Here is an 11,743-nt window from a genome sequence, read left to right on the forward strand (position 1 = left end):
CCGCCCGGCTGGGTCTGTGCAGCGCCGGGCGCTGCGTGCGGGGGCGGGGGTGTCTGTGGTCAGGCCTCCCCGAGCGGTGCTGCCGCACAGGGGGAACAAATCGCTGTAACGGGTGGCTGGGATGAGCTTCTTCCCTTGTCAGAAATGGTTTCTTTGTTATACTCGCGTCGCCTTGAATGATTGAGGCGTTTTCTTTGTATCTTCTTTTTTTGGTGTGGTTTTTCAAGATTTAGAGGATGAAAGCGAGACATAGTTTTTAATTAATACCTGTATGACAATTGTGCTGTGCTTGGGCCGGGGGTGAAGTTGTGTGGGTGCAGCCCAATGAAAACTACCCCTGTGTGCGTATGCCCGATAGCCATGTTTGGTGACAGAAACCGTTAAAATAATGTTACTGTGACCAAGGCACAATGTTAACAACAACAAAAAATCCCCTCGCTTTTAAAACGCCCCATTTATGTGCAAAATGCTTACATGGTTATATGAGTAACAAAAATGTGCTTTTTACGTTTGTGAGTTATGCACAACCAGTTTCATGTATTAGCCCTGTTAACCAAATATACTAACTACAGAAATGACGCAGCTGAAAAACATCCTTAGCATATTTCATCTTCTCACAATGTTCAAAATTATTTTGAATTACTCTGTTTTATGTAACATAACTTACTTGTATAATTTTGCATGTGGGCATATAATTGTATCTGGAATTTCCCAGGTTTTCACAAGAAGAAATGACACCTGGTGCTATTCTGGAAACATTTAAATTGATCTGTTCTTAAATGGTTGAAGCTTTGAGCCAGTTTACTTCTTGAGCTAGTTTAGCTCAATGAGAGAGTCTTCTTCAGAGCTCCTACGTGTTAAAAGCCACGTGTGCTCCTTAAGGAGCTGTACAACTGCAAGTTGACATTTTAGAGTTAGAACGTAGACATTCAGCCAAGCTGGGAAGGTGTTTAAGTTGCTGTTGTACTGAAGTTGTTAAACATGTCTTGTTACCAGTCCATATGTCAATATTTGACACATTCAAAATGACTTTTTAATCCGTATTCTGCCTAAAACTGTACACAAGAAACCTGTAGCCAAAACTGAGATCCCACGGTGCTGGATACATACGTGTTTGTTTTAAGGATTACCAGATGAGCTTGCTATGGATGGCATTTCTCTTGAAGTATGATCAGTGGTATATTCCTAATCTATTACTTGGATAGCCAAGAGAGGTGAAGGGGAGGAGGTAGCATGTTGCATGATAATGAATGAGATATGGATGAGTACAGTTTGCTCACGCTTACCCAAACTATAGGGAATTGAGCCTGGGCCTCCCAAATAGCGATCCAGAGGAGCAACCGTGCTCCCTCTCCAAGTTCTAATGTTAGAAAACTTCTAATCATGAGGATGTTGCAAAATTAATTTGCATTAAAGATGCTTGTAGTACATTATCTAGAATAACAAAGCAAAGTATCATCTTAGATACTTGATTTATCTAGTAAATACACTTAATTGAAATAAATGGATTTGCTTTACAAAGTCTGGTGGCTGTCAGCATTTATTCTGGAAGTGCCTGCTTTTTTATTTAACATCATATAAAAATATTTTAATTTCTGTATTACCAAATTTTGATTCTCTGTCTTCTTTCTTTGTTTAATTGAAGTACTTCTAGAAACATCACTGAAACCTGTGAGTACCAGTTTTTCTAGAGCTATTCGATTCCATTTTGGATGAGTTGTCTTTCTTACTGTTTGCATAGGTGATGCTGAAAGATACAGCGTTGAAAACTCTTCTGTGCTTTAGTTTAGTAGGCTTAAAAATCACTATTAGCAACAGAAACCCCACAGAGGAAAATACATTTCACTTTTATTAGAAAACTCTCCTAGGAAGGTGGAGGATTATAATGAGGTTTAGTAGACATTTAATTTCCATCTAAACTTCATCCACTACCAGTGGGACTGGCTGTTGTTGGTTCATAGGTAATTTGCTTGCAGTGACTGGATGTATGTCTTCGTTTTCTCGACCAAGTGCCGTTGCTCTTCCATCACAGCGTACATGATATGAACATTGGTATTTTTCTGTAGTGTTGATCCTGTATTTTTACTTAACCCAATTCTTGGTTTTGGTATTACATTGTTTTAATTTCTCTCTCTTTGCCTCCTAGGTCTTCTTGTGGGAACATTAGACGTGGTTTTGGATTCCAGTGCCAGAGTTGCCCCATACCGTATTCTGCACCAGACTCAGGACTCTCAAGTGTATTGGGCAGTGGCGTGCGGTATGTATTGATGTGACTCTTGTCAGGGGCTGGATTTGTGTTACTCTATTATCTGTTTGGTTCAGATGATCAGTTATCCCACAAAAGAGTACTGCTCAAGAAACTTTCTAGAGCTTCTGGTTGGGTAGTGGAAGATGCCAGAAATGAAGAAAATTCTCAGTGTTGTTTAAACTGTAGTTTAGGAACTTAAGGCTCTGTAAAAGCTTCCCTTTCTGCAGATGTTACGAATTTTCTTTCTTCCAAGGTGTATCTGTTTGCAAGGTCATAGTGAGATTGTTCAGAGAATAAAACTGTGATGATAAGATTGCGGTGGGATGGTGAGTGTTGTGCCAAAACCTGCTTACCAGGAACACAGTACAAGATAGGAACATGTAAGGTCATTCAAGGTGCCAAACACTCTTTGGGGAATCTCTTTACTGTCTTGATCCAGTTTATTTTTTGCTGCTATTTCTGGCCTGTAATAGATATTTAGATATACTATCTCTGTAAAATATATTACAATGGTATTTTTTTAAAACATCAAGAATCCTTGGCCTCTTTTACGTGAGAAATGTAACTGCTGTATTAGAATATCATGGTACAACCTTCTAAGATCTGGTGGTGAACATTGATTAAGGCTTTAGGTCCTACTGGTTGCTAAAGAGAAAATACCTTCAGACATATCTGTTAGGCTGACTTTGTTTATAATAAGAATCTTCACTTCTCATTTTGTGGTTGAGACGTAAAAGCTGAGCATGAAGTAATCATTTGCTAAGCCCACAGATGTGAATGTCTTGTTTTCCCTGTTCCCATCTTCTCCCCAGGCAACCAAGACAATATTCTCCCTTGCAGAGCTACTTAAATTCTTCAGAAGAGAGGTTTAGAAGTTGCTGTGTTTCACAGAAACTCACTTTGCCTTTTGAGGAGGCAGAGAGGAAGAAAGACAGAAAACAAAATGGCAGGCCAGAGACTGCATAGAAAAAAGCAGAATATTTAGTGGCCACATATGGTGCAAATCTGAAATTTTACAGTACCTTGACACTCAATGAGTGTGTTATTTTTGTACAATTTCAGGAGTGTTTAGTTGATATCCTTTATATCTCGGTTACTTTTAAGTAATGCAGCATGGTAAAATGAGATGGGCTATATAACAACTGAATGGAGTTCGATAAATTATTATACTGGAATAAATACATTGTCTTCATCCAAGGTATTTTTTTAATCATACCTGGTTCTCATTTTACTGTCAAAGTAAGAGTACTGGCATTCACTTAAAGTTATAAAATGTATATGGCTCCCTAGTTGAAAAATGCATACATTTTATTTACAGTTTATCATGCGTAAATACTAGTGGGCAGCATTCTGGTCATGCATGCAGCTTTGGCCTTTCAGCACTTTGGTCTTACAACTCTCTTTGTAGGAATTCCAGAATTTTACTCCTTCATCTATGTCATTCTAATGTTGTTCTTAGAAAGGCGTCAATTATTGAGGCCTGGCTTATTTTAGCAATTTGTCTGCTGTCACTTGGTGAGAGATGCAGCTCATGAAACAAAACAGAACACAGACTTTATTCCCCTGCTATTGTTGCTGGACCTGTGGGTTTTTTCCACAACCAAAGCATCCTATAATTGATAATTCTGTGCCCTTAAAATAAGCCATTTCGTATTACTCAAAATCACTTATGCTTTAAAAACATTGTCAGAGGGCTAGGATAGATGTCAAGTAAACTTACACACAGAGGCAAAAGAAAAAATATTTGTTCTCTAAACCATTGGGCTGTACACACAAACTCAAATTCATAGCCCTGCACTCCTTTGAGACAAGACAGCTTACTTGCTTCTAGTTTTTGGTTTCAGGTCCTGGAGTTATTTTTGCTTATGAAACCACAGATTAGCTGGTGTTGGGTTTTGTGGTTAGGTATCCAACTACAAATATGTGAAGACTATTTAATTGCTGAAGCTGCCTTTTAAAAAAGAAAATCAGGTGGAGTAATAGCTTTAGGGAACTGCTTGTGTTGTCTGCTGCTTTCTTCTTTTCCATCATTAACCACATGGAGGGGTCTAATGTACTCGCAGAGAAATCGAGTAGTGGGAGTCACGCTGTTAACATTTTTAGATATCCCACTGCTTTTGTATGAAACTTCAGAAGATAAATTTACTGGAATTTGGCAAAGAGAAACTTAAAAACATCTTTGATTTGCATTTAAACAGATTTCTTTTTGTCTGCATTTAATGATGTTTCTTATCTTGTTAAAAAAAGATTAATTGCTTTTTTATTTCTGCATTTTTTTTTCTGTCTACAAGAGAATATAGTGATAGCTGTTGATAGAGAGGAAGAAATCTTTTAGAAAAAAAACACAAATCTTTGAAATAATTAATGGCAACTAACTAAGGCAACTTTCTATAGGAAAGGTCTTTAAATTGGTTACACAGTGAAGCTTATCCTTTGTGAACTCTTGTGGACTTATGGTTAAAGACAACTAACTGAAATAAGTTTTGCTGAGACATTTTTATTTAAGAAAGCAAATAACTTTCTGATATGTGAATATTTTGATTGCTTTTTGTTTTGGAATTATATGCTCTCTGCTGACCATTGCCCCATGGAAAATGGAACCTCTTTGTAGGTGTAAAAATTTCAGTTGTTCTGAAATTTCAAGGTTCTTCTGAAAGTTCATTATTTTTATTCTCAAATACCAGGAATTAAAAGGGTACTTCTCTGTAAAATAAGAATGCTTTTTGTCTGGGAAAAAAGCTGTGTTTAGTGTGCACTAGCAAATAGGATGATCTATATTGGTAGTGTGCTGATTATCCTTGGTGGCAGTGGAGACATTTCCTTAGAAATATAATGTTGGTGTACATAAAATATCCTTAACATGTATACAGTTGGTGTGTTTGATTTGTCCTGATCACTGCTTGGTAATGATTAGTTTCCTGCTGTGAACTTGGCTTAAGGAAAAAAGGCCTTGTTCTAATTTCTTTTTTCTTTGCTCTTCCCATCATCTTTCACTCCTTCAATTAGGATCATCTCGTAAAGAGATCACAAAGCATTGGGAATGGCTGGAGAATAACTTACTGCAGACTCTGTCCATCTTTGATAACGAAGAAGATATCACCACCTTTGTCAAGGGCAAGATACATGTAAGCGACATGTTTCCCTGAAGGACTTCCAGATCCTGAGAAAGAATGGGGAGGGGGTTTAAAGAATTTTTTACCCTTGGGAGGGAGCAAGAGCTCCGTTGCAAAACTTCTCTCTGCTCCCTTTTCAGACATACATACATTTGGAATTGTCATGGAATGCATACAGTATTATGAGCATCGTGTTACAGTCATAACACTGGACAAATGTATTGGGGGGGGAAAGGTTATGAGCAGTAGATCTCAAGGAACAGCCTGCTTAGGATGCTCCTACTAATTAAAACATAATACCTCTTTAAAATCCTTGCCGATTATACCTTTGATGCAGAGAGAATATTTAACGAGGGTTCATCTAGCAACAAATATGGGAGAGAGAATTCTAGTTTGCAAGCAATGTATTTGCCCTGCCACGATGGTCTAAAAGGCATCTAGGTTGTAAAGGAACTGCGCCCCAACTTCACTGACTTCTGAGTCAGACAGGTGTCTCTGCTTGTTGTGCAGTTAACACACTTCAGATTCCCAGCCCGCAAATTCTCCAGAGTAGAAACTTATAAATAGAGTTATTTATTGAACAGCAGCAATTTGAGTCTTTTCCAGTACTCCAGTCAGATTCTTTGTATTTTCTCTGTGTGTGTCTGTGTGTGAGAGAGATTGTGGTCATTTGTTTTTCCTTCTGGCCAGTCAAGATCTGACAGAGTGCGGAGTTCTGCCCTTCCTGGCAGATGATCCTCTTCCTGTTGAAGCAGCGTGTTTGCAAGTGAAAATAGACTTCAGTTCTCCTGCAGGGTGTTAAAAGTGTTACCAGGCCAGCCTTGAGAAACTCAGTCAAACATTAAACATGAATGCTTGCTGCGCGTGTTCAGGAGTAGATCCCAGATCACAGACTCCCCGACTATCTGCTCTGTCTACATGTCTTTACTATTTCTCTAACGTGACAGGAGAAATGATAACTGCTGTATCGTTATTTGATTGCTGCTGTGACCTTTTGCTGTATATTATGTCTGTCAGCAGGCATGTTCCCTTCCATTTCTTCTCTCTCTCCTCCCATGTCCTTTCAGGGAATTATTGCTGAAGAGAACAAGAATGAGCAGCCCCAGAGTGAAGAGGATCCAGGTAAATTCAAAGAGGCTGAACTGAAGATGCGGAAGCAGTTTGGGATGCCAGAGGTGGAGAAGTTGGTCAATTACTATTCCTGCAGCTATTGGAAGGGGCGTGTACCCAGGCAGGGTTGGCTGTACCTCACCGTCAATCACCTCTGTTTCTACTCCTTCCTGCTGGGCAAAGAGGGTGAGTTATAAGCCTGCTGGTTGTTTTTCTGCCGTATCCCATGATCTTTTTGATGCAATTGATCTTTTGTGTGAAATTTTTTTTAAGCTGACAAGATTTTTTCCTTTTAGGAATCCTTTGAGCTCTAGCTCAACACATAGATCAGTCCTTGCACTCATAGGCACTTCAGTGATATTTAGACTGAATGCCTGAGTCATTTTTCAAAACGTTTCTCAAGTTGTACAAGTACACCTGAAGTTTTACTTCAACTGGATTAGAGAACCAAGCAATATTTTTACCTTGGTGAGTTTTATTTGGAACCACTGCCAGGACCCAGTATTTACAAAGTTTGAACTCCTGAGTCCAAAGCTAATTTGCTGTAAAGAAAGAATGAAAACTTGAGTAATTGTAGTTGAAAACATTTATTGGATGGGAGATAGTCCTTTTGGAACTGCATTATTTCTAGTCTAGTTAATCCCAAAGATTATTTCCAAGTATTTTTGGAGAACCCAGTAAAAGTAGGAAGAAAAGAATTGTCCATGTGTAAGAGGGGAAGAATGCTGCTACACTGAGAGCTTACTTGCTGCTTGAGTTTAATTTCTGTTTGTTTGTTGTTTTGCCTCGAGTTGTAATAGTAGGTTTTTTTAAAACTTTTTTTTACCAGTGACACTGGTGATCCAGTGGGTGGATGTAACTCAGCTAGAAAAAAATGCTACGCTCGAGTTGTAATAGTAGGTTTTTTAAAACTTTTTTTTACCAGTGACACTGGTGATCCAGTGGGTGGATGTAACTCAGCTAGAAAAAAATGCTACGCTGCTGTTCCCTGAGTGCATTAAAGTAAGCACAAGGGACAGTGAACTTTATTTTTCCATGTTTCTCAACATCAACGAGACATTCAAGCTGATGGAGCAGTTGGCTAACATTGCTATGCGGCAGCTGTTGGATAATGAGAGCTTCCTGCAGGACAAATCCCTCCCAAAGCCCAGGAAGCCTCTTAAGAACATCTCTGCATTAAAAAGGTATATGTTTCCAGCAGTGAGAAGAGAAGATAGGTAACAGGGGATTGTAATAATAAATCTGCATTACTGTGTAGCTCCCAGGTGCCGCTGGGGTTTTCTCACTCTAGGGGCTGCATCACTTATTTCAGTCATTAGCCCTCTGCCTATTCTTTTTTTTTCCCATCCCAAATCAGTACAGAATTCATACACACTCTCATGTCTTTCTCATGCATGACTAGGCACTGTCAGAAGGAATTTTCAACTAGAAACTGTTGAAAATCTCACTTTAAAAAAAAAAACAAACAAACGTTTGAAAGAATAAAATTACATCAGCCCCTTTGTCTGAAGTTGAAGATTTATAAAAAGGAATATACATTTGTATTGTAATAAATCCTCCCGCTGAGGACTGTTCTCTACAGTTTCAGAATCTGATCTGATGTAACATTTAAGTTCCGCAGATGCACTTGCATATTTTATCTTGCATTGCAGGACATACCTTGTCAGTGAAGCATGTCTGAAGGCTGAAAGAGGAGTCAGATAAGGGGTGGCATCTCAGTTAGAGAAATGAATACTAAGAATACACAGCACAGTCTGAAGGTTGTGATTGGAATGAACACAACGTTAGTGTTTGAGTGGGTTTTTCAGGTGAGAAAAAACCTCTGGGGACTACTCTTTACTTTTCCCCAGGGACTTGGATGCTCGAGCCAAAAATGAGTGCTACCGTGCCACTTTCCGGTTGCCCAAGGATGAATGGCTGGATGGACATACAGACTGTACCTTGTGGACACCATTCAACAAGATGCATATTCCTGGCCAGATGTTTGTTTCCAACAATTACATCTGTTTTGCCAGCAAGGCAGAGGAGGCCTGTCATCTCATCATTCCTCTCAGGGAGGTGGGAATTTCTTAGCTGTATATTAAGACTACAGGCCTTTCTTGACTTCTGTGTGCTTCTAGCTTTTGTGCGGTGCTTTATAGATAATGGAGAATCTGCTAGATCCAAATGGCCCTTGTCTTTGTCTTCTAGGTGACAATAGTTGAGAAAGCAGATAGCTCCAGTGTCTTGCCCAGCCCTCTGTCCATCAGCACTAAATGTAAAATGACCTTCTTCTTTGCGAATCTGAAAGACCGAGATTTCTTGGTACAGAGAATCTCTGACTTCTTGCAGAGAACGCCATCCAAGAAACCATGCGGCAGCGACAGGGAATGGAAGTGGAATTTGGCTGATCCTGGTTGCGAGGTACTAAGGAAATAGCTGGGAGGAGCATTTGTCAACTTTTCAGCGTAATGCTCCTTACAGTGTGTTAACAGTGCTCTACCAGCAAATGGTGTCTCTTTGTTAGACAATTAGCAGAGGAGGGAGGCTGCCTGAGCTCAGATGCTTTATGTTCTGTTGTTCAGGAGGTTCCAGAGTTGCCTTCCAGCAGCCCACTTGCAGTTAGCCCCACATCTGCTCTCAGCAATCGACCTGTCAACTTCTGTGCTGGGGAAGTACCAACAGCCTCACAGGGACTACTCAAACTCTTCAGAAGAAATTCCGAGGAGCTCTTGGGACCCAAAGGGGTAAATAATATTTTAACTTAAAACAATTAACTCTAAATAGTTTGCAATAGGTTGCAAATATCCTGTCCTGCTCTAAGACTCTGAAAATGCATTTTATCCCTGGTCAGTCCTGCAGTATCACTGCTGTGTCTGTTACAATGATAGTGCCGCATAGATGTAACCTGACCATCAGCTTACTTTATCAGTACTAAGATACCTGAGATATTTGACTGGAGGCTGAGAAATTAGTGTTACTGTGCTTCTGGGATGTAAATTCATGTCTGTGAAGAACTACTCTTCTTCAGATCAAGAAAGCAGAGAACTGGTATCTCTGGTTGGTAGTTAATTGTCTTAGACTATGGTTCTGCTTGCATTTATGTAGAGACTTGCAAGGTGTAATGTCATTGCACAGCCCATGTTAGCGTTGTAAAGACTTGACTTTAAGCAAGGTCAGAACTGATTCAGAACAGTGTAGATTAGCATACACCCTTTTGTTCAGCAGGAAGAAGAAAGGCTTTAAATGTCACAATGCATTTCTCTTGTGAAGTGTAGGCCTGAGTATACCCAGAAATCACCTGTCCTACAAACATAAAAATGCATTAATCTCCTAAAAAGGCCATATTTGTTCCTGTGAAGGCAAAGGAGAAGATGAAGGAAGAGTCTTGGAACATTCATTTCTTTGAATATGGGCGAGGGATGTGTATGTATCGCACTGCCAAGACTAGGGAGCTGGTGCAAAAAGGAATCCCAGAGAATCTTCGTGGAGAGCTGTGGCTCCTTTTCTCAGGTAGGAGGTTGTGCTGGATACTTTGACAGCTAGCAGGAATAAGCTTTCTGCACGTCTCAAAGGAAAAGGTATAAATCTTAGCTCATTTCAGAAGAAATTAATCACAAGTTAACTCCACCTGAATGATACTTCATGGTGTTTTTGCCAAAAATGCAGTGATCGCATTCCTGAGATGACTTTCTTTATGAGCGTAGTAGCTCTTTGGCCTCCTTTGCGTTTCAGGGTTGGGACCTAGACTCTAACATGATGATTTAACAATGAGTTTGTAACTATATTTTCATATCTATTTGTAGTTGATGAGTTCATATAGTGCTTCCTGGCTGCCTCTTCTCTGAAACTGTGGGCATAAAATCTGTATTCCAAAGCTCAAGAGGTGAAGCAGTATTTGTTTGTCATTACAGGGGCTTGGAATGAGATGGTGACTCATCCTGGTTACTATGCAGATCTTGTGGAAAAGTCAATGGGAAAGTACAATCTTGCTACAGAGGAAATTGAGAGAGATCTGCACCGTTCTATGCCAGAACATCCTGCCTTCCAGAATGAGTTGGGAATTGCTGCCCTCCGGAGAGTCTTAACAGCTTATGCATTCAGAAATCCAACAATTGGGTACTGTCAGGTAAGAAAGAAGTCTTAGGGTTGTTAGTCCTACATGGTGACCACGATTGACTTGGACTTTTTCTGCAGTTTTTTGTTCAGTTTCAGATTTTTCCTTCATGCTGTCCCTGTGGTGGTGTGAGAGTTGCAACATTACCACTTCTTTCCTACTATCTTAACTGTCCTTTGGATACAGCATTTAAATAGACTTTGCACATTTCTGTTAGGCGTAATGACAGAGTCTTTTACTAGTTTTCCTGCTAGAGCTTTCTCTAATTCAGCAAAAACATCTTCTGGTTTCGTTAAAAAGAGCAATTAAATCAAATAAGTGATGATGCACATGGGCAGTATATTGAAAACGAAGCCAGTTGCTGGTTTGTGAAACAACTCAGTGGAAATGCAGATTCATTTTGTGTATTGCTGTGGTATTAGAGGTTCTCGTTATGTTGTTCTGTTATGACCAAATCGTTACAAAGCTTTTTATGAAAACTTTGAAAATTATACTTGGTCACATTGATTAACGAAAGTGCTTGACAAAAAGTAGTTATATTGTTTGCTGCCTCACAAACAGAGGAACTGAAACAGGAAGGTAAATTGGCTCAAGGTCATCTATTGACTCAGATACCAGTAAAAGCTGGAAATAGATGTGACTCTCAGTGACAGTTTTGCTGTACTCATGCTTTTTAAGTTTAGCTGGTCTGTATTGACAGAGCTTTCATGAACATCTTCATGTTTCTCTCCTGTATCTGCATATTTAACTCTGCCGGCTCGTAGGCCATGAACATTGTTACGTCAGTACTGTTGCTATACTGCAATGAGGAAGAGGCTTTCTGGCTCCTAGTGGCTTTATGTGAGCGGATGTTGCCAGATTACTACAACACAAGAGTAGTGGGTGAGTCTTTGTCAAATTCATCCTGGAGCCTGGCTTTTCAGCTACAGTTGCACCAGCATCTTTCAGGAACATTTTGTTGTTCAGAATGAATTAAATGTTGTCTTAGACAGGTGTACTCTGCGCTGGGTAAAAAACTGGCTGGATGGCCGGGCCCAGAGAGTTGTGGTGAATGGAGTTAAATCCAGCTGGTGGCCGGTCACGAGTGGTGTTCCCCAGGGCTCAGTTTTGGGGCCGGTCTTGTTCAATATCTTTATCAATGATCTGGATGAGGGCATTGAGTGCACCCTCAGTAAG

At 39.8% G+C, this 11,743-nt stretch overlaps 1 protein-coding gene across 1 annotated transcript in view; it reads left to right on the forward strand.

The window, feature by feature from the left end:
• Positions 1–2,142: 2,142 nt before the first annotated feature.
• Positions 2,143–11,743, forward strand: part of TBC1D9B (TBC1 domain family member 9B) — a gene marked incomplete at its 5' end in the record, with an annotated part of 22,047 nt that continues 12,446 nt past the window's right edge. The window contains 10 exons of the mRNA XM_009286060.1: positions 2,143–2,257; positions 5,255–5,373; positions 6,429–6,657; positions 7,397–7,655; positions 8,322–8,529; positions 8,662–8,874; positions 9,036–9,197; positions 9,813–9,963; positions 10,365–10,579; positions 11,332–11,449. Of these exons, the coding sequence (XP_009284335.1) occupies positions 2,143–2,257; positions 5,255–5,373; positions 6,429–6,657; positions 7,397–7,655; positions 8,322–8,529; positions 8,662–8,874; positions 9,036–9,197; positions 9,813–9,963; positions 10,365–10,579; positions 11,332–11,449 (1,789 nt within the window). The remainder of the gene's footprint in view (positions 2,258–5,254; positions 5,374–6,428; positions 6,658–7,396; positions 7,656–8,321; positions 8,530–8,661; positions 8,875–9,035; positions 9,198–9,812; positions 9,964–10,364; positions 10,580–11,331; positions 11,450–11,743) is intronic.

Source organism: Aptenodytes forsteri, unplaced genomic scaffold, assembly GCF_000699145.1.
Source record: "Aptenodytes forsteri isolate BGI_AS27 unplaced genomic scaffold, ASM69914v1 Scaffold54, whole genome shotgun sequence".
Classification (NCBI taxonomy): domain Eukaryota; kingdom Metazoa; phylum Chordata; class Aves; order Sphenisciformes; family Spheniscidae; genus Aptenodytes; species Aptenodytes forsteri.